Source organism: Sceloporus undulatus, chromosome 5 (assembly GCF_019175285.1).
Source record: "Sceloporus undulatus isolate JIND9_A2432 ecotype Alabama chromosome 5, SceUnd_v1.1, whole genome shotgun sequence".
In the NCBI taxonomy this organism is placed as follows: domain Eukaryota; kingdom Metazoa; phylum Chordata; class Lepidosauria; order Squamata; family Phrynosomatidae; genus Sceloporus; species Sceloporus undulatus.
Window position 1 is genome coordinate 149,500,891 of NC_056526.1, and position 26,897 is coordinate 149,527,787.

Here is a 26,897-nt window from a genome sequence, read left to right on the forward strand (position 1 = left end):
ACAGGATCACCTCCTCCCACACAATCTGCCCCATACACTCAGGTCTCTGGGAGCCATTCACATCAGTCAGTCAGGACTAGACTGACAACTGTCAGCCAGAGCACATTTTTTTCAGCTGCCCCTACACTGTAGAATGGCCTGCTGGAAGAGATTCAACAGCTGAATACTCTTTCTGAATTTAAAAGTGCATTAAAGAACTGTCTGTTCTGGCAGGCTTGTTCTGATGATTTTTAAACTCTGAATTTAAAATGATGAATTTAAGATGTGAATTGTTTTAATATGTATACATCTTATTTGTCTTTTTAAATCAATGTGTGTTTTAACTGATGTACTTTAACTGATACTGTTTGCTTGCTAATTGTTGTTCTATCCCTCCTTGATCCATGGGGAGAGATGAATAAGAAATTATTATTATTATTATTATTATTATTATTATTATTATTATTAGCAAGCATCCATCCTGGGAGAGGACACACATTGCCACCTCCAGTCTTCACTGTCTAAACTGGGCACCTCACTCCATTTAATGGGAGAACTAGCACTAAAATTTAATTACGTAGCTCCTTTATATCTCACCTTTATAACTATTCCAGTTTAATAATCATAATTCATATTCATTCTTCACTTCTTGGCAAAGAGAAATGAATGAAGGGAAATTCAGTTATCCACCCATATGCTTTAACCATATTATAGCAACTGATGAGAAATATTACATAGTGGGGAGTTGGCAAGTTAATTTCTTCAGCTAAACAAATGATAGAGGTGGATAGCTTATTATTTAATTTAATCGCAGCATATGGTGAATTTATTACTGTGGCATATGCAACAGTTATCTCATTGTGGCTGAACCTGATATATCACTATGCAGGTCGTTTGTGCCTCGTAAGTGGCCAACCCTCCCTTCCCCCATTTGGGCACTGAACATGGCTTTACTTAAGATGGCCTCTTGCATATTTCAGAGGCTTATTGCATAACCAAACTCTTTGGGTTTCACACTGAACATGGGTTCACATGGCTATGCATATTGAACATGTCAAGGTGGTTTCACAGTTCTTGCACCAAGTGTACTTCTCAGAAGTGTGTACTTGGTCAAGAGACTTTGGTTTTTCTTCACTGCGCATGAGTTTGTAAAAATCACAGCAATTTACATTGGCCTTGCCTCAGAGGCTTTCTGATATCAATATCACCATTAAAGAACCAAAAACACACAGAAAGGGCACTTTGGAAAGTCACACTCTCTTGGCTTCAGAAACAGTGCGTGCATGCCTCTCAAGCTGACTCATATCATCATCATCATCATCATCATCATCATCATCATCATCATCATCATCATCACACTATCACTGTCAAAACAAGGGAGACTTGTTAGCATTAAAAGCACCCAAAATAAAAATTTTAAAAACCTTGAGGCCTCTGGCCGCTCACCACCTCTTCCTTCCTCCTCCTCCTTCTGTTCCCCCTCCTCCTCCTTCTGCTCCCCCCTCCTCCTCTTCTTCCTCTTCTTTCTTCTCCTCCTCCCCCCTCTTCCTCTTCCTCCTCCCCCCTCCTCCATGCACCACACGGCCTGGGGGCAGGGCGGAGGAGGCAGAGGAGAAGGAGGTGGGCAGCATGGGCCCGCGCAGGGAGGCAGGGAGGGCGGTGCGGGCCCTCACAGGGAGGCGGGGAGGACAGCGCAGGGCTTCCCCCTTTGCCTCCTCTGCCCCAGGCCGCACGACCCTCCTCTTCCTCCTCCGCACGGTGGAGGAGGAGGAGGGGCAGCACGGTCGTGCAGCCCTGGAGGAGGAGGAGGCAGTGGAGGCGACAGGACCGGGCTGGGGCCAGTCCTGCCATCTCCGCGGGCCACCTCTGGCCCGTGGGCCGGCAGTTGCCGACCTCTGTTTAAAGCACTGTACAGCTCAGGTTCAGATTATGTGGAGGACCATATTCTCCCTTACAAACTAGCCCATGCTCTGAGATCTGCTGGGGAGACCCTGCTCTATGTCACACTTTCTGCATAGGTATATCTTGTGGGACCATGGAGAGGGCTTTCTCAGGGGCTGGCCCCAGGTTCTGGAACTCCATACCCAGAGAAGTTAGCATTGGCGCGTTACACATGTGCCGAAAGTATGTGTTAGGGTTAGGAAGGGGCATGCTAGGGTTAGAAAGGGGTGTCACTTCCTCATGCCCCTCAACCCTAGTACGGACTGGGTCCGTACAAAATGGTGGCACCCGTCCACATGGGGGCCGCCATCTTGACATCGTGGACGCATAGCGTCCAGACGTCACAACCCGGAAGTGACGCTGCAAGTGCGCAACTAGCACCTCGCGGCACCACTTCCGGGGCACAAAAAGAAGCACCATTTTGGCGCTTCTTTTCAGCTGCACCCGGGAATCGCATGGTTTGGCCGCTGCGGTTCCCAGATGCAGCAACCGGCACCGCCAGCAGACCACCGCTTTTAAGCAGTCTGTAACGCGCCATTGGTAACGTTCCATTTTGATTACTGCAGTTATCTCTATATAGACTGCCCTTGAGAACAGAAGGTATGGATGATGAAGAGTGCAGCAGAAAGATTGCTGCCCAGAGTATCAGAGAGAAACCACATTGTGCCAGTTTTAAAGCATGTTATGGCTGTCAGCGTGCCCTCAATCTGAATTCAGATGTTGGTGATGACATTAAGATTACAAACACATTGAGATCTCTGTATTCAGGAGGGCTAGGAAAGGTCACTCCTTATTGTCCATTCATCAGCAGAGGAAAACTTCCTATTCCAACAAGCTTTGGGGAAGTGACAAGAAGGGCTTTTAATACCATGCTGCTTTATTGACTATTATCTTTTGTATTTTCATCATATTCTTGAAAATAGTTTTAATTCTACAGAAGGTTTAAACACATTTTCACAGTATTTTTTGTAGATTTTTACTTAAATGTTTGTGTTTTTATCTGTGTTTGTTTTCATTTTTGTAGGTCCTGGTTTTGGGTGAAAGCCTAGAATATAAATAAATCAACAAGAACTACAATATCTTGTGATCTATGCTTAAAGGAATATCTGAGATACATTTGTCCATGGATTAAGATCTTCTGAGGAAGCTTTTTGTTTCCCACCATGTGGAATGGGCCTTTTTGGCTGTGACACCCTTGGAAGCACCACCACTGGCCTCATTCTGACACCAAATTAACATTCACCTTTCAGAGTCTTGAATAATCATAGGTTGTCTTGATCTGCTGTGTTATAGATTTTGTTTTTATTACATTGAACTGTTTTAAACAGTTCAGTGTAATAGAGTGCAATAGTTTTAAAGCTGGACTATGACTATGGAGATAGGGTTTAATTCCCCACTTACCTATGGAACCTGCTAGAAGACATTGGGCAAGTCACACATTCTCACCCCCAGAAAACTCCATTGAAGGTTGTTCTTATGGTAACCATAAGTCAGAAACGATCTGATTTCACACAATATACAAACCCCTCCCTGGGATCTAGGGTAGGAAAACAAGTCTGAATAATGGCAGTTGAACTTTTTAGCTGTGGATTCTGAATGTTTCATAAAGAGCAGACTATGGTCTGTGAGTGTTTATACCAAAATATGCATGGTAATCGTTAAGGTACATCAGAATTTTTGTTTGTTTGTTTGTTTTTACTGCAAGGGACTAACATGGCTATGTTTCTTTAACTTGTGGAAATTCCTAAAACCATTTAGTTGAGTCTTCTTACTACAAATGTAGTGGCAAAGAACTTCCTCAAAATAGTTTTAAGATGTGAGCACTGCCCATTACAATATTTCCATTGACTTTTTTTGTTGTACTACAATATAAAGGAAGCTGATTAAATCTACTGCTCTGAATCTTTTAACATTGAACAGTGATACTGATACTTTTTTCAGGATAGGGTGTGGGCCAATGTGGGGAAAAGTTTAAACTGCATTATTGCAATGGTGGATAGATTGCTTGAAAAAGATTCCCCCAGCATCACAAAGGAAAATGAAAATGACCCTTCACCAGCTGAACACGTGGCAACTCATATAAGTGGTAAGAAACACATTTTTATATCATTGAAAGGCTTAATAAAATAAAAAGCTGAAGTAAAGGGATGTAAGAGGAGAATCAAGGGGTGAAACTGCTGATGATATAGTTTTGCAGAAATCTGGCCTTGAATTTTGGGAGGGTGTTTATCAAATTGCATCTCTGTTGCATAGTCAAGAACTGCTTGCAGTGCTCAATTTGTGCCTGTGTGCTATATGAAAACCCTTTTGAAAGAACAGTGTTCTGCTTTGAAGTATCTGACACATTTTAATCTGCTCTAGGCTTTTCTTGAAAATAGCATTCAGAGGAAGAGTCAAGTGCACACACTTAACTCTTCCCAACCAAGCTTGTTGGGAAATAGGAAAAAGGGTTGTTGGCAAATACTCGTTTTTATGTCAGTGCAGTTTGTGCATACACAGTTTGTTTGGCTGACGGCTACCAGAATCCTGGTGGGGTTCTACTAGCACCACAGGGCTTTTTCCTTTACCCTGCCTCAATGCAGTCACCTGCATCACCCAAAAATCTGCTCTAGAGATTTCCCATCACCACCAGGTTATGCTGTCAGAAGCCATTCTGACAGCAGAAGAACAAAATTAAATTCTTGTATTATCCAAATACAGGTATTGGGGTCATGGGATAGAATCCATATGTAGACATGCTTAGCATAGTCAGTGAAATCAGTGAGATGTAAGTTTTTTGTTTTTTGTTTTTTTGACTGGCCTGTGTCAGTGATTTCAGTAGGTCACCTTTAGGCATGACTTACACAATTTTAGCACTGTGATTCCAACATAACTGTGATGGCAACAGCCAACAGAATCCTGGCATTTGCAGTTTAGGAAGGAGTGTTTATATTTCTCAGTCAGAGCTCTCTAACAGAGTGCCCCAACAAACAACAAACCTTTGGATTCCACAGGATGGTGTCATGACATTTAAATGAATTACTGCACAATAACTGTGTAGTGTGAAAGGTCCCTGAATGCAATCTATAGTAAATTTGAAAACTATTTAAATGGTCTAAAGAAGGAAATGCTATAACAAAAACAAAAACAAAATGCTTGGTGAATGGAACTCTTGTGTGCCACATCTACTACTTACAGTGTGATCCAGTTCTTGTAACTTTAGTTTTGAATGTTGCTTTTTTATTATAGAATTGCAAAGTTGAACATTAAGCATTGGAAATTGGGAGATTAACTCTGTCACAAATAATTTTTTAAAAATAGTCAAATTAGCTTTAATAGCCCATTGTTTAAAATGTTACTTTTCAAAACAGGCTATGGGATTAACAGAGGATGGCATTTTGGATGTTTCTATTAATGTCTAAGAGTGTAATTTGTTATCGGCACCTTCAAAGATTTTCTTTCATTTTCTATTAACAATAAGTTGCCTTCTCCTGAACTGGATTTTTTTACAGATTAACTATAAAGCCATAATACAAATCTATCTGAAGCTGGTAGAGTCTACCACAGCTGGCAACTGTCAGGTTGGAAAAGCCTGTCCAAAAATGAGACCTCTTATTACAAGCTATGCAATTAAGTTTTGCCACTGTTTTGCACCTTGTCACTTCTTTCTACACCCTCCTGCCCCCACCAACATGCACACCATTTATCATTCATATGCCTTGTTGGTTAAAGGTTAATAAGAAATCAAGTTAAAGGTTAGTAAGAAAGGATGTGTTTAAACAGGGTACATACAATGTTTGTGTGCTTTGTTTTAAAGCAGAAGTGCAGGAAAAGACAGTTACCACAGCTATACTGCTGAATTTTGTCAAGTTAATGCCCACTCATAGGCACTTCACAGGAGTGAGCCAGACCCCGAAAACCTGTCCATACCTATTTTAGTGTTAGGCAATAGGCCTCAGACTAATATGGTTCCTTTGCTCTCTTTTCCAGCATGGCTTGAAGAAGAGATAAAATGTTACTTCTGTCTTTAACTTACTACAGTTTAGCAGTGTGTTAATCACAGACAATTAATCTTAATAGTATTTTACTGACACAGACCATCTTCAAACCATGACTCATGAAGTTATCTTGTTTAGATAATCTGTTATTAATGTTAGTCACAATTTGGATTAAACTGTGGTTAAGTGAAAATGGAAGAAAAAGCATTGGAACTCCTCACAGTTAAACAGTCCCAGAACACATGGATAACAACACTAAACCATAGTTTAGCATTATATCTGCAAGGACCTACATAGTTCACACCATTAAATGTTCCAGTTTATATTGCTGGAATGAAACAAAGGCAAGATAACAAATGTCAGGCAACATTTTGACCAATATGAGGGTAGAGTTGGATTTCAGAAGTCCTGATTGTTGTTGTTCCTTTTTAGCCTTTTCTGACTTTCTATAGTTACTAACAAGCTTTTGTTCATGTCTTAATCCTGACAAAGTAGGTTAGAAATCAATACTGTAAATACATCAGAAATGTAAGGATAATTGTCAACCCAGCAGGGCTTGAATTTTGACTGTCCTAATTGGAATTTTGAAAACATGAAAACACTAGTCACACAAGAAGCACAACTGATATCTAGATGACATCAAGAATCAAGGAACATGAGAAACACTGAAGAGCCAGAAAAATCAGCAGTAGCAGAACATTACAAACCATCCTGGGCATAAAATACTATTTGAAAAAATGAGAAACAGCACCAAAAAAGCCCACAACTTGGTTCCGATAAGTGGATGACACTTTCACCATTTGGAGCCATGGAGAAGAAGATCTGGCTGTGTTCCTGAACCATCTGAACAACATCCACCCCAACATCCAATTCACTATGGAAAAAGAAAAGGAAGGAACACTGCCATTCCTAGATGTCCTAGTCAGCCGCAAACTGAACTAATGTTTGGGTCACACAGTATAAATAAAACCTACACATACAGACAGATACCTGCACAAGAACTCCAACCATCACCCAGGACAAAAAAGAAGCACAATCAAAACCCTGGTAGACTGGGCAAAACCCATCTGCGAAACCCACTTCTTGGAAGATGAACTGAAGCACCTGGACTGGGCTCTACAGGCTAATAGTTATTCCAGCTCAGACATCAGAAGGGCAGCCAGGCCCAGAAAAACCCAGAGGAGAGAAGACAAACAACCACCCAAAGGGAAGGTAGTTTTTACCATACATCAAAGGAGTCACTGACAGATTAGGGAAACTGGTGAGGAAACACTGCCTTCAAACGGTTTACAAACCGATGAAGAAAATCCAGCAAATGCTTCGCTCATCCAAGGAACAGAGAGACCTTCTCACAGCCGCAGGAGTTTACCGCATACCATGCAGCTGCAGACAAGTCTACATAGGGACCACCAAATGCAGTGTTCAAACAAGAATCAAGGAACACGAGAGACACTGCAGACTGGGTCAGCCAGAAAAATCAACAGTAGCAGAGCATGCCACAAACCATTCTGGGTATAAAATACTGTTTGAAAACACCTAGAACTTCATCGCACCGGGGTTAAAACATTCCCCGGTGTGTTCTAACGTGCCCATGCGGCAGCGTGCATGGAACGTGACGGGAACGCGATGGGGCCCAGAACCCCATTTTACCGCACAACGGAACGCAGCCTTTGCCAACGGGCATTCCCATCATGTTCCCATTGCGTTCCAGAGGGTGCCATTTCTGGGAATGCTTAGTGTGTGGTAAAATGGGGTTCTGGGCCCCATTGCGTTCCCGTCACATTCTGTCCGCGCCCCTGCGCAGGCACATTAGAACACACCGGGGAACGTTTTAACCCCGGTGCGATAAAGTTCTGAAATTCTGGACCATGCCAACAGCTACCATGTCAGGATACACAGGGGAGCCATTGAAACCCACAAACACCTGGACAATTTCAACAGAAAAGAGGAAACCCTTAAAGTGAACAAGGTTTGGCTACCAGTCCTGGAAAATAGCAAGATGAAGACTCAACAAATGCAAATGAGAAATCTCCCAGGGTCAGGGGTTTCCCAGCAGACAAGGAGCACTAACCAAGCAGACACTAATCCTCTTTTGCAGACCCTCCCACCCTGAGGCCTGCCATTAGCAACAGAACAATACACATGCAAATCACTCCTGCCTTCTCAGGTTCACACAGTATACACACACACACACACACACAAGTCCTTTCCTAGCAAGCATTCTCTGAAGATGCCAGCCACAGATGCTGATGAAACATCAGGAAGAAACTCTTTTAGAACATGGCCACATAGCCTGAAAAACCCACGAAAAACTACAATATCTAGATGGTTAAATCTGTATATAACCCCCCCCCCCCTTTCCAATTTGCTACAGCATGGCATCCTTTGGGTTCCATATTGTTTGTATACTTTTTTCTTAGGAACTCCTTGGCTTCCAAAGTTTTCTCTCACTGCAAGTTACATGGGTCTGATTCCTTTTTGTGGTCTATAGCTAAGTAAACCCATTGAATTAACATACGTTTTTACTCACAATTTGTTTCAATGGATTTGCTCTAGTTCGGACTAGCAATAGGATTCAGGCCTGAGTAAATAGCCTCTACATTGACATTTCCAAGGTTGTGGAAATCAGGGGAAATTGTTATTCTGCTATAAATAAAAATAGACTCAAAACTCAATTTCTGCTCTATCTGCTAAATCAACACATTAAGAGAGGAGCCAGATACACAACATGTGACACAACTTTTAGGAAATAAAGTGAGTATAACTCTATTTTCACATCTGTATGGTTTTGGCTTGGCGTGAGGTCTGGATATCAGATTGGATAACCTGCCTGTTATTCAAATACAGGCGACCCTCTGTTTTCGCAGGGGGTCCATTCCGGACACACACACTCATGCAAAAATGGAGTTTCGCATATATTCAAGGCCCATTGACTTGAATATAGGCGCATGGGTGCATCTCAGGCATGTGCCCCATTATTTCCCCCTCCGTTTGTCCCTCACGCATAAGCGAGGGATATGGTTTCCAAAACTGCAAGAATGGAGGGAGGATTGTACTCCCCACTCCAGTCAGCCTGCCAGAGGAACCACCTGTGGAATCCTCATTGGCATGCAGCCACTGGTGGTGAGGCATGCCCTGCTGTGCCAGACCTGGACCTAGTTGTTACTGCCTCACCCTCAAGACAACTTAATCTGCCCCCTCAAAGGGCAGAACTTGCAGGGCACTCTGATCCTGCTTTTCCCCCATGTGTATCTAGTCCTTGTGGCACACCACTACTAGAGAGGGACAGGAACCAACCCCCTTCTACCAACCTATAGCATCTGTAATCATTTCAGCAAGACAAATGAGATCCCATAAAGCCACTCATCCTGACCCCAGTCTGATATTTGCACTCCTTTTGCGTCGTACATGAAATCCCACAGAAAGCAAATGCCCAACTGCTGGATCACCAGCCCACCGCTTCCTCCAATAGCCTTGGTAGCTTTCAGCCTTATCCTGTCAATATTACATAGGTCTTGACTCCTCCCCAGCAGCACCACTATAGCCACTAAGACCACAAAGTGGTTTGTGCAGGAATAGAATCAGCAGTTCTGGCCATCTCAATCATGTCCAGCTCTCTTGTAACCTCAGATCATTCTCCCCCAGGTTTATAACAATGCCATCAGGAGGGCCAAAGTGCTTGGCATGTCTGACAGCAGAGAGTCCCACAGCATTCTATGTTGACCAAGTCATGCAGTCTTTACTTTGTCAGGCAAAGGTTCAGCCCCCAGCCGGTGAATTCCACATATCTCTTTACCCAATAAAAGATGTTGTGTGCACATATCAGCGCTGTCTTTCTGGGAGCACTTTAAGTTGAATTGACAACCTTGTCCTCTGGGTTGATGTAGTCTCTAAAGCCACCTCCCAATAGCTCTGAATCCATCTCCCAATAGCCATTATCTGTGCTACTGCTCACATGCTGTTCTTGCAGTGCCTGTCCAGAAGGCGTCTCCTCACCCCAACTCCTTAGGTTGCATCTTATGTCTGCATAACTGCCATGAATTGGACTGTGGTCAGGGGAGATTTGTCTACATAATTCAACAGAAACTCCACCCATTTGGGACATATATTCAAGAATTCTGTAACCACCCAAACTGGACAAGGTCCTCAGTCCCTGGCTGTCCACAGACATAAAATCATACCATTCTCATACTGATCTGTTTTGGGGCCTCTGCAGTCTTAGCCTGATTACCCTTGCCTTCGTTAGAGACTCCCTGTCTGTAAGGCCCAATTCAATCTATCACTGTGAGCACTAGTCCCCAACCTTGAAATCCCCAAAGAAAGCCAGCTTAAACACTGTCTCAAACAACTATCTCAAAAGAGGAATATGCTGTGGTTGATAACTGTTTGACCCAGGGTTGTTAGTATAGGAAATGTGATAGCCGTACATGAGTGAGGCAGAGAAGTGTTATGCCTTCACCAACTCTCTACTGGCCAGTGAGCCAAAAATGACTTGCATTGGTCTGGAAAGTCATGAGCCTTGCTTAAAAAAAAGCAGCATGGCAGGCATGTGTAACTTCATAGTCCTGAGGGGCAAACCTTTGCTCCCCATGAGAGTCCATGTACCACAGGATCATGTTCTCCAGGGATAGTCAAACTTCCAGACACTCCAGCCTTGGAGGTAAATGGGAAAGACCCCTTTACTACCTTCTTATATGCCTGTAATGTTCTTGGCACAGTGGAGTGCACTACACTCACTGTTTCCCTTGTTCTTGCTGCTCTCTCACATGCTCACTACTCTCTTTCACTCTCACCCTCCTCATGTCTTCTGGTGGAAGACAAAACTGATGGAGAAGTGGCAAAGTAGCTGCTCTCATTCCCCACCAGGTGGACCAGAGGAAAGACTACTTCCTCTTTGCCTCTCTGGGATTTCCCCATCTTTGCTACATGCCCTGATTGCGTGATGCTCAGGCCTCTAGGAGAGAGACAGACACACAGCAAGAAGAAGAAGTTGTGGCTCCTATCCCCTCCACAACTCCTGAAGAGCAACAAAACCACCACCCAGTAATTTGCTGTTTATTGCTTTCTTACAATTTTGTGTCTTTTCTAGCACCAAGTGAAAAATAAAGGATATATACAGCTCAGTGTTTTAATGTTAAGTTGACATGTAGTTTTTATGGCTAAGCATATAACAATTTTGTGCTATCTTGTTTTGTTTTTTACACATTGACAATCTGTGGTAATTTTACATTAAAATGTATATACACTTGGATTAACTCCTAGATTATTCACTTTACACTTGGCATGTATTCTCTGTTATCTTTCCTGAAATGTGATCCGGGAGTACTTTCTTGAGGCTGAATTTGAGACATCAGTTTCCATGGTAACCATCTATGGTGTCATCAGCATAGCATTATGATTTCACTGCAGAATAAAGCTAATGGAAAGCATACATTTTTAAGGATGGGGATTGCTGCAAAGCAACAGTACATTCTCAGTGCTTGGTGTACAAAATTAATGATAATATTTTTCACTGTCTTCATAAAATTCAGAATATTTGACATAGAACAAATCACTTTTGTGTGCTTGTAAATGCTGATTTCTCCTCTTCAGTGATTTGAAGAAACACTAAGATATTCTGTTGAGGATCACAAGTACTGATAGGAATTTTGTTTTTACACATATAGGGTATAAAAAGCAGGGCAAAGAAATAATGCTGTGGGACATGCTGTAAACAGACATTAGCAGACTCCTTACTTCATGCGCACATGACAACCAGCGTTTTTGGGTGGATGGGGTATGCATGACTGTGTATGCAGATACTGTTGGGAAGACTCATTGACATCTGGGATACTCTACTGATTCTCATGGACATACAACACAATGGGATGGACATTTGAAACTGGTATAGAACTAAAAGGCTGTAACTCAGGGCTTAGAAAACATACTTTTTAAGATTATACTGGCTGGGAGTTTTGAAGTTATAGTCTAAAAAGACAAACCAAAGCAAACTTTATCAAGTTGTGTTCTAATTCAGTAGACCCCAGCAATACCTCTTTCAGGCTTGTGCAGTAAAATTGTTGTGCCAGCTAAATTAACTCTAGTTAGATAAAATATGACAATTACTGTTACTTCATTCAGCATAAAATAAGGGAATGAAAATAATCAACTGCAGTATTACCCAGAAAGGCCACTTAGTCCTTGGGTCCTGTTGTACTAAGTGCAGTACAAATATTGAAAAAGACATTAATCCATTCAAAAAGAGCTTAGAAAATGGCTCCTAAGTGGAATTATATTCATGAAGTAAATCATGACTTTATATTGTATGAATAAAAATACAATAGGAAGTTTTTTATTAATAAAGGTTTTAAGCACCGTTTGGAAAAGTCTTAGCTCATAAAGTTCAGAGTGTAACAGCTAATTATTTTATGATGTATTGAAGTTTATTTCAGCTTCCTTCCTTGAGACTGTTCTAATAAGTGTACTGTATTAAACAATATCTCTTCTTCATTTTCATCCTTTGAGCTATTTAATTTCCCAGTTGGTAGTTATTTTGACTTTGTTTGTAATGAAGTGAGCAGGAAACAGTAACCAAGATGCAGTGAAATTAAATCTAGCCTACCAGTCACTGGTGGACTTTTTCTCCTGATCCTTGTTCTGTTTTAGAGATTATTAATCAGGCTCAAATTTGACATAGATCAACTCAGTCTTGTGTGCTTTTAAATGTTTGATATTGTAGGTAGGCAATACCTAATAGTTTAAAAAATTTTCCCTGATTCGCAGGGGGGTCCAGAACAGATCCCCCGTGAATCGGGAGAGAGAACTGTAATGTGTGTTTTTTAAAAACAACAACATCAATACATAAAACATTGTTTGTTCATTCATTTAGTTTCTGTTCCTTCAGACCTAAAATTGCCCAAACAAGTACAAAAAGGGGACCTATATTTGGAATACCCAAGGAACTACTTTAATCTGTCTTTGTGAAGCCAGTGGAATATTATCAGATGATTTTTTTGAACCCATGATAAATTTCAAATGACAGTTCTTGGCCCATTCTACATTTCAAATAAATCATTGTTAATAGATTAGGGGCCCAAACAGACAGGCCAAAATAAAACTGCTTCGGGTCACTTTGGAGGTATGCTGTTTAAATGACACATGCATTTTAAGAGGTCCGAAGCTGCACCAATACTGTGTTCCAGTCCTTAGGACTGGAGTGTGACTTTGGCGTGGCTTCCAGCCATGGCAGTTAATGTAGAATCTTAGCACTGGAACTGTGCAGTGTGAAAGGGTCCCTAGTTCCCACAAAGAGCAGATGATGGTAGTAAACATTGATCTTAGCTGTATCACTTCAGATTGCTTCAGTTTTTTGTATCAGTATTCTCCATCTAGGAAAACTGATGGTAGATAAGATTTGTACAGTTAGGTTTCAGGGAGTATATTTCTGCGTAGTCTACCTGTTGTGCAAGTTTTCTGTTTGTAGGATGACTAAAAACAATTTCTTCTTCAAACACCCCCATTGGGGAACATTATATAAAGTAATATCTCACCTGAAAGCTATAGTTAACAACTGAGACACAATTCTTAGCTTCTCAAGAACTGAGACACAGTTCTTAACCAGTTACCACTTGGTCTGCTGTTTGTGAGAGATAAGACTTAGACTACATACCATAGCCTATCTTGCTTGAATAATCTGGAACTCTGCTTTTCTGCAGTATATCTACTCTCTCTTTGTAGCACACTGAGATTTGGATTATTCTATGAATAGGAATTGGGAGGTCTTTGCCCTTGGACCTTTAAATATTTGAACACTGTGACAGAGCTCCATTTTGAGATTATACCAGGAGGTTTTCAAAATGTACAAATACTTTGTGCATATCTTTTCATTATTCTTGTACAATTTGTGGAGAAAGTAATTATAGATGTCCTGTTTGATGCACCAACAATTTGATCTCAAAGTATTCCTTTCCACTTTAAATGTTTTTTAAATTCTTTTATATTAACTTTAAAACAAAAAATACAATCCATGCCAGTAACAATAATTTAAAAACCATATTCAGCTACAAACATAGCATTTGAAACCATTTCTACCCTAATCTAAAATAATAAACCCCAACTAAAATAACCCTAATCCCAACCCCCAATTTATTCCCCAAATAAAAATAAACCCAATAACACCAAAAAAATCAGCACAAACCAATTGAGCATAACTAACACAAACAATAATTGCCTTTCCACTTCTCAACCCTAAGGATGTTAAAGCTCAATGTATATACATTTTCTCAATAATACCATTTTACTCATATCACTTCTGACCTAAAAAATAAACAAAAATGCTTCAGACTTCCAAATCTGCAACAATTGTTTTCTGTATTTTCTTCTTAAAATAGTGAAAACTAATTCCTAGTCTTTTAAAAAATAACCAACATTTTTTTCTTCAATCACGCTATAACATTTGTGGGATAGGCACTAATAGTTATAACAATAATAGAAATAAAATAGCAGTAGCAGTAACTTCTGCTTATTGTTGTTACAATCAAACAGTGATATAGGTGTTCTGGGAGTAATTCCAAATGAAGTGATAAAACATCTGAAAGAAGTTGGATCACAATAGTACTGTTACAAAAGCAACAGAAATGGGAACATATATTATCCAAGAGAACTCACTGATTTCTAGATTATTGTCTTGAATCCAAATCACTAATGGTCTAACCAATGATATTAATTTAATGAAATGGTAATGTCAATGGCTGAGAGTTGAGAAACAGTGATATAGACAGTGGTGTCATTCAAAATGATTAAGAACTGGTTCTATTACTTTGGAGTTTTTCCCCCCAAATGTTTACATGTTGATTTTTTTAAAAAAAATCAACTATCCTCTTCCCACAGCTCCTCCATCAGAGGAGAGTGACTAGTCAACCACTCTGATAATCTGGCTATGTATGTATACGCATATAGAAAGAGGAGGAGACAGAAAAGTTTTTTACACATGCACTCAGGCTAGCCAGGCAAGGAAGAAGGTAATGTGATAAGAGAGTCACAATACCAATGCTCACTCAGCTGATTTTTTTTAAATTTTTATTTTGCTTTCTCCCCTCTACTTTCTCTGACTGTGCTTCTAAATCCACAATGTCTCCATGCCAGGAAGGTTCTCCACCTGCTGGCCTTCCTCCTTCAGTACAAAGAGTTCACTCAGAGATCATCCACCACTGCTTGGCTTGATTTGGGTGGTCTCTGAGCTCTGCTGTGACCACCACCTTCTTCAGCCAGTCTTCTTCACTTTGGTATTTTTCTTCCCTTCTAGGAAATGGTGCTTTCAAGAGGAGACAGAAAGAACATACCAAAGCAAAGAAGACTAGCCAAAGGAGGTCACATTGACAGCCCAGAAAGGGCACTCAGAGCCAAGTGTTGAGAGGCTGCTGTTTTAACAACTCCAGTTCCCAAAGTCCTCTAGCTAGTTTGGCTACATTTTTTGTAGCTGTACCATATAATGAGAACTGGAGTGCATATAAATGATCTGCACTTACCATCTGAATACTGAGAAGAGCAGTAAGGGAGAACATGCTATTCCTTACAGATAGGCACAAGCCCATGAGATTAGTGTATGCGACAGTAAGGTTACCTCCCCTGAGTTTCTAACTTAGCTCTGAGGAGACTTTCTGTACTCTGATCACCATTCTTAATGTTCTTCCATTACAGGTGACTGGTATGAACAACTGTATCCACTCACAGTTACACTGAAAGACTGTATTGGAGAGGTGGTGACAAGGGCAAAGCAATCAATGTCTTTTGTTCTGCTTCAGGAGCTTGCGTGTAGTTTGCCACAGTGTTTAATGCTGACCCTAAGAAGAGATATTGTCTTCAGTCAAGCAGTAGGTGCTTCTTTAATTTCATAAATTTGAAATATATTGACATTTACCTGAGCACGCCATCTTATTTCCCATAGCCATATAAAAGTATAGAGTCCATTATAGGCAGCGAGGAAGGAAATAATTACTTTCTGTCTCCCCAGACATCTACTGAGTGGTGCAATTAGGACTGGGGCCCATTCATGGTACATAATGATGGAACTATTATTCCACTTTAACTGCCATGATTCCATCCTGTGGAATCCTGGGATTTGTAGTGTAGGGATTGGCACTTAGAATTTTCAGCCAGAGTGCTCCAGTGCCTCACCAAACTACAAACCCCAGGATTCCACAAGACAGAACCTTGGTAGTTAAAGTGGAATCATATTGCTAAAATTGTGTAGCATGAATGGACTGCATACTTCAGGACAAAAATCCTGGGCCCATCCTGAACTTTTCAGTTCCAGAGGCCTTTCCTCAAGGAATTTAAAAAAAAAAAGGTAAACCACTTTGTCAACAGTACAGTTTTCAATCGCCTGTATGTATTAGTCCTTACTGCAAGTTACTTTTAACAGTTTTAAAGATAGACATATAATCTTTAGACGGAATTCTTACATCAATGACTTAGTTAAGTTGCACATCTTAAAGAAAAGGAAGTCTTTTCTGTTGGTGATTGTGAATGGATGATGTTCCCACCCCCTCTCACCAGCAAGTGGGGCAGCTACATCTAGAAATAGGACCCTTGTTGCAAGTCTTCATCATACCGTCACTCACTGTCAGGAAGGGGGGGGGGGATGGAAACATCATCCATCCATTTCCCAATTGCCAGCCAAACAGATCTCCTGCTCTCAGAGCAGCTGCTGCCTGGTAAAGTAGGTTCAGGGTAGTGGAGCCATGATTGTCCAATTATTGTGCTGTGATTGTGACTATATAGAGATTATGAATATAAAGCAGTTCTTAATGCATAACTCTATGTTACATTTTCGTAACTGCAGTAGTGATTGCCAGCCTTCATCTTTTGCCCCGAATAACCACAACAGAGAATTAATGATCAAAAACACACTGCAGAAATAATCCAGTTTGAGACCAGTTTAACTGTTCTGGCTCAATGCTAGATAACAATAGTTTTGTGAGACATTTAACCTTCTCTGTCAGAGAGCTCTAGTGCCACAACATACTACAGCTCCCAGGATTCCCCAACACTGAGCCAGGGCAGTTAAAGTAGTCTTAAATGAGATTATTTCTACAGTCTGTTTTGGACTAATGTGGCATAGTGATTACAATGTTGATCTAGAATTTGGAGGTCCAGGCCACATATTGCAGAGAGTGCTGCTTTAAGAAGCAGTTGTTTCTAGCCCTGTCTATAATATATTAATTATTTGGAGGGTAGAAAATAGAAAAAAGTTTAGAAAATTGTGATACTATTTTGATACCATGATGGACATATTTATTGTTGTGTGCTTTAAAGTCGTTTCTAACTTATGGTAACCCTAAGGATGGACCTATCACCAAGGTTTCTTAGCAAGATTTGTTCAGATGTTTGTCTTTGCTTTCTTCTGAGACCAAGAGAATGTGTCTTGCCCAGTAGGTTTCCATGGCTGAGTAGGGATTTGAACCCTGTAATGCTCAAGCCACTGTACCACATTCCATGAGTATATACAAAAAATGAAATTTAAATTGCTTGGAGTCTGATGGCAGCAAAATTGGATATAGCCCCTTGTGAGAATGATGATATATTTCTGGACAGAAGATTTATAATTATACAGACATTCTGCCTCTTTCTTACTGTATTCTCTTTTAATGGTTCAATTCATATGTAGGGATGAACTTATCACAAGATCACTAGTTCAGATTTCAGGTCTTCAGATCTCTGGAATTGCAAGATCTATTCTTGCTGGCTTATTCTATAAAATACACCATTGATTTAACATTTCTTAGAAACCTTTATAATGTGTTTTCTGTAGTATTACTTGGAAAAAAGATTTTGGATTGGGATTGGGCAAAGTGTGGGGCCTGGGCTCTATGCAGCCCCTGGGCCATATTTTTGTAGTCACTGAAGCCCTCCACCAGTCCCCCAAAGATTCCCCCAACCACTCCAATTTTAAAAATGGCATGATTTACAGATTTCCCCCCCCCTTAAAATCACACAGAAACTCCCCAGATGCATGTAAATATTCAAAATAGTGGTGGGTCTCCCCACTCCTATTCTAAATGTACAGTGTCTTTCCAATATTCATTTGGAAGTAAGGTTTATTCAAGATGAATTTGTGTCGTCTTGTGAATAGAGGTTCCCCCCCCCAAAAAAAAAATCTTGTTGTTTTCATTGCTAATGTAACTAATCTCTCTTTTTTTATGGCTACTGTCTTTACTCTAGCTTTCTGGATTGGTCTGCGGATTTATAATCAAATTGCACTCTAGTTTACGTGACCAAGGCTTCCTGCAGCAGCTTCATACAGTGGGGTTAGTTGTTCAGTATGAAGGACTTCTTAGTACGTATAGTAAGTACTGTATTCAGTTGGCTCTATTCAAGCATTCTGAAAATCTAAAATCATAACTCTCATTGAACATGTTCTTATTTCAATCTCTCTTATTTCTCTACCGCCCATCAGTAAGAATTTTTATAAAGAATTCTGGAGCTGTGTGCCAATTGTATCTTGACATTTCTCAAATATTTATGTATCATTTTGTGCTGTATTGCAAAACCTGGTTATGTGAAATGGGAAGCTCTATTATTCGATTCAACTTAGGATGAGTAAACATGTTTAGTATAGTTCATTTCAAAAGGCCTTTGGAATGTCAAAATGTTCATTGCTGTTGTTTTTTCCCCTCCTTTGTTTTACAACGTGATGCAAAGAGCTTCTTGGGTGAACACATGTCAAGTCCCTGATTTCTGTCTATTCATCCCTCCAGTCTTAGCCCATCAACTATACCTTATGCCCTCTCAAAAAGTTTTCTGACCCTCAGATGTCATGTTGGATACAGTCAACTGCAGAAGGACATGGTAAAGCCCATGTGCAAGCAGACTTCAATTCATATTTGTCTACACTAAAGCCACTAGTATAACCTATCCATTTCTTTTGTCAAGTAGTAACATTTAATGTCAATTGATTATTTATCTGTAAGCTTCACTTCTGATCATATAGCAATCTGTAAATCTAAATAAATATTTAAGCATTAATATGCAAAAGATCTTGCCACTTTTATGTTGCTTGCCATCACAACAAGGTCAAACTACATCATCTATTCTTTTTTTCCTTACACCTAAGTGAGTGCAATGAATCTCATCAAGACTGAGGCCATGCCATTCAGGATAGGATACTTTGTGGTGCAAACTTGAATAGAAGGCTTTAGCAAATTCTTTGCAATTTGCATGGAGGAAAAACTTCATTGAATCAAACCAAACCTTTTTTTCTAAAAAATGTGCAAGGAGCAAAGAATTATAGCTTCACCTCCACTCCCCATACCGTGTCCTTGATAAGTACAGAAAAAGAACAGACATAGCTGCATGCTTCTACCAACCTAGCAGTTCGAAAGCATGCAAATACAACTAGATACATAGGTACCACTCCAGTGGGAAGGTAAACAGTGTTCTGTGCAATCATGCTGGCCACATGATCATAGAGTAGACTCTGACAACGCTGGCTCTTCAGCTTAGTGATGGAGATAAGCACTGCCCCCTGTGTTCGGACATGACTTGACAATGAGGAATACCTTTACCTTTAGTTGCATGCTTTGAATTAATGGTAACATTTAGTTTGATTCTAACTCTGCTGGAGAGCTCTAGACATCCAAAGTTATGAACTAAGATGCAAACTGTCAATAAGAGCCAATGCATGCTTTATGCAAAAGCCAGGTTGTTTACATATTTGTGGGTTTTGTCATAATGAACATTACAGATGTACATCATGGAGTTCTCTACACTTTTGTTTCACAACCAAACTAAATAGATATACCAATATTGGGAATGCAGCAGTGCATATCATTTATTTGTCATCATGGATAAGTGGCCCAAACAGGCAACAAAACTGAAAATACTATCACAGCTCTTTCAGAATGGAAAAACAAACCTAATTAACACATTAGCTCTTATATAACTAAAGCTTTTCATGTGTCATGGGTAACAAAGATCCACTTATGCATTAAAATGATTACAGACATGTCTGTTCTTTGAAACAGAAAACATAATTAACAGATAAGCTAATTATAGATAACGTCCCCTGTCCTTCACTGTTCTGGACTTACTTATGCAGGCCCCTGGTGAAAGTGCATATGCTTATTTAAAATTAGACAATGACAGCCTATATGCCCTTATTACTTTTCTAACACCAAAAGTTAGTCAGCCATGCTTCTTTTCATATTTTATTCTGAAGTGTATTTTTTCTTCTGTAGGTGAGGAAATTGGAATGCTAGAAGATATGGCTGTGGGAATATCAGATTTACAAAAAGTCATGTTTAAAATAACTGAAGCCAAATCAGATGACCTTTTGCCTGTTATAACTGGAAGACGGTAAGTGTTATCTGTTTTTCGAAACAGCAATGTAACTTGATGCTTTGCCAAAACAAAATCAAACAAAAGCTCATCTAAAGCTTTTCTGGACACTATGACCCGGTACATACCTCTCTTATGTCCAGGCTGGTGATGGCCTGATTCCCTTCAGAGGGACGCCGCAGCAGCCAAACCACACGGCGTCCCTCTGGAGTAAAAAGAACCCAGAAAAACCGAATACTTTTTATGGCGCACAGTGCACGTCACAAGTCCACCAATGATGCACTCATGATGTAAGCAGTGCGCAGCAATGTGTATATGTTGTGTGTCGCTTACGTCAAGATGGCGGCGCCCATGTGGATGGGATGCCGCCATCAGGCCACCGCCATGCCGTGCTAGGGTTAAGGACTATGTGGTTGGTGCACAGTCCCTAATGCTAGTATCGCTGGCAGCAGGGCGCTTTGGGACCATCTGTCCCACGCCTATGTTAACTTATTTATGTAACTAAAATTTCCAAGAAATGAAAGAAAAAAATAAATGCCCCAAAGAGGCTTGTAAAGATAACAGACTTTTCAGAATTTGCCAGTACATTTGAGAGGAATAGATTAGTGTAAAAAGCAGTCACTTTCCTCTGATATTAATCTTCTCACATACTTATTGAATACTGGCCTTTTGTTACTAACTTTTTGACATGTCATGTGTCTACAGAAATGCCCTTCACATGAAAATGCAAGAGATCTTTTGTTAATGCATAGTTTCCTCAGACAGTGCACACTGGGGGAAATGTACCATGAACCTGACGGTGTCAACTTTAAATATCATTTCTTAGGACAATTCTAGGAATGTGAACTATCAGCCATAGAACTTCTTTAGACACATTTCCTTATTTTTCCCTAAGGAAGGATAAAATGTTGATTTATGGACCCATGTCCAATGAATAACAAAAATAATTCTCATAAAGTGGTTTCAAAGCAGGACCTGTTGGATAACAACCTCCATAAGAAAGAAGTAAACCTTTTAAATCATGTAACATCCAAACAGTGATACTTTTATTGGGCCAATCGAAATACACAATTACATGTTTCAAGCTTTCAAAGTCACACTGGCTTCTTTATCAGGCAAACAGGAGAAAACAAATTGAAGGTGTTAGTCACAGGCCTACATTTTCTGTTTATGGTCTTAGTTCAGATGGTAGGGAGGGCTGTCTGCAGGCTGGCACCTCCCCCTTTGGCCATGCGGTCACTAGTAGATTTTCAAAGTCAAGGAAATTTAGTGTCCATTTGCAATTCAAGGAAGATGTTCCTTGGAATTCAGCATGTCTCCTTCCTTTGTGAAGCCATTAGGCTTCTATGCAGGTAGAGAACACTAAATTTCTCAAGAAATCTTCATGTCTTGCATCAGGAAAACTAGGTAGTCTAGAGGTATGTTAAATGCAAAACTTGAAGACTTCTTGAGAAATTCAGTGTTCTCTGCCTATATAGGAGCCTGTGGAGTCAGTGAAGAAATGACAGTCTGTAATTAAATATCTGTTCCCATTTTTGTATAGCTTTGTATACTTCAGATAAAAATAAAATGTATTCTTTTGGTATTAAAGGCTTAAGATTTTAAGTATTCTTTTGGTATTAAAGGCTTAAGATTCTAAGTATCACTAAGGAAATGTTGACTTCTAGGTTTAGCATTGCTGTTTGCTAAATATACATCTTGGAGCTTAGTGAGTTAAATGCACAAACTTGTAAATATGAGAAAAAAACAGACTCTGAGAGGGAAACATGAAATTGATGCCTGTATGCTAAAACTGTCCTCTAATTTGGAGAGTCTTGATTGAGCCACGAGGAGAATGCCAGATGATACCACAAGTTTCCCTGTTGAGTGCAGCATTAATAGCTTGTGTGTGATTTCTTCTTGTTGCTGAGCTGATGGAAAATGTCAGAATGATCTACAGGACAACTTCCTACTCCGAGCTTTCTTCCTCAGGGACATTGACAGATGTGATCGATCTTCAGATGATCAGTCTAAGACATTTAGAAACCTGAGGCAAAGCAACAAATGGTGCCCTTCCCACTCAGGTGAAGGTGCAGCGTATATAAAGCCAGCCAAGTTATTTTGGTACATGAGACAGAAAATCCCATGAGCACCTGTGCCTGTCAATAATAATGCAATAGTAACAGATGCAATAACTAATCATTTACTACAGTTTTATGGCACCTAAAATCTACTCCCCAAGGCAACTGCTTGATGTGAATGCAGCTGTTCTGTTTATTAGTTGGAACACCCCTGGACTTTAAGGATCATATTTCCTATTTCAGATTTCGGAACAGGATTTATAGTGACACCAACAAAACTGGTTATCTTTGTTTCAGTTTAAGGGGTGGGTGGAATGTTTCAGTAGTTTTCATGACATAAGAAGATGGCCTTTCTCACTTTCATAAATTTTCTGTTACTTATCAGAAGCCTTGAATCTATGGCAGACTGCAAATGTAATCTTAAAAATACATAGACACATAAAAGAATTTCATTTGTACACTGCACAAATTACCCATGTTCTTGTCTTCCTAGGGGACATTATATAATAGATATCAAGCTCCCAGAAAAGATGTTTGAGTTGCTGCCACAAGAAATTAAAGAGGGGAAACTGCTCCATGTATATCCAATCCTCTTTAATGTTGGAATCAATGAACAGCAAACCCTTGCAGAAAGGTATGTCATCAGGATTATATTTCATTTCCTGTTTGGATATGCTGCACAAGGAAATTGCTTACCCCAGGAGCCACTGGATCATTTCCTATGATATCACACATATACCAGAAACCAAGGCCTGTGTGCTTGCAGCTCTAAGATGTTTCTAGGCACAGTTTATGACCTATAAAGCCATGTATGGCTTAGGTCCAGGTTATTTGAAGAACTGTATTCTATGAGTTGGCCTGTGTCTTGAGATCTTGAGGGGAGCTTTAGCTCATCATCCTCACAGGTACATCTGGTGGGTGCCCCCAACCTCTGGAATTCTTTTGGAAAGGCTAGACTGGTGGCCTTCAAGGGCTACTGCCACACTACATAAATAAAGCAGTTTCACACCACTTTAACTTTAGTTTGGTGTGGCTTTGGAGCTCTAAGACAGGGAAGGCTAACTATCTCATAAAACTACATATCCTAGAATCCCATAGCATTGAGTAATGGCAGTTAAAGTAGTGTCACACTGCTTTATTTATGCAGTATAGATACACCCAAGGTGTGCTGCCACAAGCAGGCAAAAGCTCTTTTGTTTCAACAGGTCTTTGGGAGTGAAATGCTCAAGGAGAACAGCTTTTTAAAATGGATGTATCTGTTTTTGTTGTTGATATTTTGAAACAAATATGATTTTCTATAGCTTTTAATTTTGTTTATAGTTTAATTCTTTTTTAACATTTGTATGTCTTAATGGTGTGTAATTGTTTGTTGTTTTTCCTTGTTTCAACACGTTTTAGCATTGTAAGGTGCCTTGAGTTTCAGGAATGAGGAAAAGGCAGGATATAAATTAAACGATGATGATGATGACGATGACGACAATGATGATGATGATAACAATGATGGTGATGACCCAGTAAAGCATATGTTTCTGTACAGAAAGTCAGTAGAAAGATGGCTTTTTTTTTGTACTCATAAACTTTCTATCATGCAGAAAAACATAAAATTTCTGTTATGTAGCTAGACAGATGGAAAGTTTGTGTCCTGAAAAAGGAAAAAAAGCTGGATAGAAAGAGAAAAAAATACTGTCTTTAAGATAGGAAGAGAATTTCTGTGCCACCAAGGGTTCAGAGGATGACCATCCCAAATGTTCTTTTACCTGAAATGGAGGGCTTTCTTCTGCATGCCACCCCACTCAATTTGCTTTCTCAGTTAGGAAGGTAGTGATGTGCAGGGCTATCTCTGTTCTTATCTCTGTCTGGAAATAACAACAAGGAGCTCTGCCCAATCATGTCCTACCCATGCCCTTCTTAGTGGGCAACCACTCCAAATCACGTGCTGTCTTCTGAAACCCTCTTGTAGCCAGGGCTTGCCTAGGTTGAAGTACAGCATTGCTAACCCATTTTTTAAAATCATCTGAAAATTCTTTCTATCCCTGCTAAATAGCATTACTAAAGTAAAAACTGGAGAGGGTTCCTGTATTTTTTATAGTTGTATAGAAGCAGGAATTTCATCAGATGTAGCTTGTCATACAGTCAGGTAACTACCATCACCTGCTGAAATTTCCTCTATACTTGCTACTCAAAATAGTGGCCCATATGCCAGTGCTGATCCATGGCAAGTTTACAAAAAAGATAATAACAGTTGTAGCCAATGGGCATAAATTCTAGCAGTCCGTGGCACATTGGGAAAAACACCCTGCTGGCCCCTACATCAAATAGCTTAAGAAGAATGATTCTACACAACCATTAAAGATAGATTTTTCATGTTGACAACTCTGTTGCTAAACACTAATATATTCTAATCTACAGTGTGTATGTTTTATTTGTTCTCTTTTTGTTAAGGGTTGATTTTATACATTCTTAAAGTAAACAGCTTCTATTCAATATATTATAATAATAACTAAAAACATGATGAATATTTGAAGAGATGTCCATTCATTATGCCCATAACAGGCGCATACTGTATTGGACCACCTAAAACCATCTTAGGTATTTAGGCTATATTAAGTGAACCTGAGTGAGAGATTATCTAGATCTGTTAATGCAGATAAACATTGTATAAATTTGGTTTTTTTAAACTAGGCCTGCAATTTAAAATTTACATTCCATATGTACATAATAAAATATTTTAAATTTATAAGCAATAAAATGCTTTCTTTAATAAGAAACAATCAGACCTGCATTAAAATCAAGGGCAATATTCATAATGTTTCAATGAAATAGTCTTCAGTGATACAGCAAATAAAAGGTTCTGTTCACAAACCCCATTCATCTTTAACAGTCCAGTTTTTTTCTTAGCTTTACCGCATTAAACACAAACCCAGCAGGCAAACTGAGAGAAGCTCATTTGTCTTTCTGTCTCTGCATGACTTTGGAGCATTTTCATTCTCTTCCAGTCATAAAAGTATGGGAGAGAGTGGTAAAAATGCCCTTTTTGCCAAACGGATTTTTCCAGTTTGACAAAAGGGACACTTTTATGCCACTTTTATGACCCTCTCCCTTGCTTTTACAACCAGAAGAGAAAGAAAGTGCTTCAACATCATGCAGAGACAGAAAGATAAATGTGCTTCTCTCCACTTGGCTGCCAGGCTTGTTTTTAATACGATAAGGCTCTCTGTCACTGAAAAGGTGAATGTGGGGTGAACACCCAGCTAGACTGTAAGACTTACGTAAGTGAATAGGCTAGGTATAACTAAAAGCTTGCTAATATGTAGTCAAGGCTGAACAATATATGAGCCAATTTCCTGTAGCGAACATCTTTGCATCCACAGATCATCTTATCTATTCTGTAGCGGAGTCTCAACAGAATGGCAAGTTCTCCATCCCCACAAAAATGTTTTGTATTTGTTTATGGAAGAATATGTTTGGGAATAACCTTTTTGTTAGTGACATTTGTCACATCCATTTAGATACTTATTCATCACAAATTAACTGGATTTGAATTAAATTTATCTCCAGATAAATGCACTAAATATATCTTGAACTAAAGCTTTAATTACAGAGACAGACAGACAGACAGACAAGGCTCTTGGTATCCACTGGGGTTTGGTTCCAGTACCTCTCTGGGACACCAAAATTTGTGGATGCTCAGGTTCCATTATATACAGTGGCACAGTAAAATGGTGTCCCTTATTTAAAATGACAAAATCAAGGTTTGTTTTTTGGATATTTTAAAAATAATTTCAAACTGTGGATTGTTGAATCTGTGGATGCAGAAGCCATGGATACACATGACTCATTGCATCTTTATATTATTTTATGATATAAATCTGTTTCGATTTTAACATATAAAACATTTAAATTAAGCTAAATTAAATTTAGAAGAGAGAAGTGTGCATTCAGTAAATATAGGCATATAAATCTTAACTTGATCCAGTGGTGAGATATACCACAGAGCCGCCCCAGCATCCTGAGCCTTGCTGGAACTTGACCAGCCAAGGCAGAAGGTGAGGGAGAGATTTTTTTTTAATATAGTGGCAGTGGCATCCACATCCTTGGTGTCCCCCAATGTAGGGGGGGCTGTGGAGAGCTAATAGGGGAGCAGCAGCCCAAAGGCTGTGCTTACCCTTCTTCTTTGCCAGGGAAGCAGACTCCTCCTCAGGAGGAAGCCACCACCATGGTGAAGCCAGGAGGGGTGCACCCGTCCATCACCTTAGGAGGGAGCCACCACCACGGAGAAGCCTGGGAAGTTATGCTCACCCTTCTTCTTCACTGAAGTAGCAACCTCCTCCTTAGGAGGAAGCCACCACCACAGAGAAAGGAGAAGGGGTATGTTCACCCTTTCTCACGTGGGCCCAACCACGTCACGCCTTTTCTAGGGTTTCACCAGTGCAAGTTGCATCCCCTTGTGACGCCACTGTCTAGTAGTGGCTATTCATCCTTTTCTTTTCCCTCCCATTGAAATCAGGGTAAAGATTTCAAGCTCTGAATCCAAGATTTACTGTGGAATAGGGGGAATTTGGAATGCAATGGATCAACAGTTACCCAAAGTTCCATATTGAGGCCTTCCACTAGAAGTGACTTT

At 40.0% G+C, this 26,897-nt stretch overlaps 1 protein-coding gene across 7 annotated transcripts in view; it reads left to right on the forward strand.

Annotated features, from left to right (window-relative positions):
• The window catches only part of INPP4B (inositol polyphosphate-4-phosphatase type II B), a 345,664-nt gene that overhangs the window by 274,459 nt on the left and 44,308 nt on the right, over positions 1 to 26,897 (forward strand). For all 7 annotated transcript variants that reach the window (XM_042470361.1, XM_042470360.1, XM_042470357.1 and 4 more), the window contains 5 exons: positions 3,862 to 4,006; positions 15,576 to 15,748; positions 18,099 to 18,222; positions 20,114 to 20,231; positions 22,767 to 22,907. In XM_042470361.1, the coding sequence (XP_042326295.1) occupies positions 3,862 to 4,006; positions 15,576 to 15,748; positions 18,099 to 18,222; positions 20,114 to 20,231; positions 22,767 to 22,907 (701 nt within the window). The remainder of the gene's footprint in view (positions 1 to 3,861; positions 4,007 to 15,575; positions 15,749 to 18,098; positions 18,223 to 20,113; positions 20,232 to 22,766; positions 22,908 to 26,897) is intronic.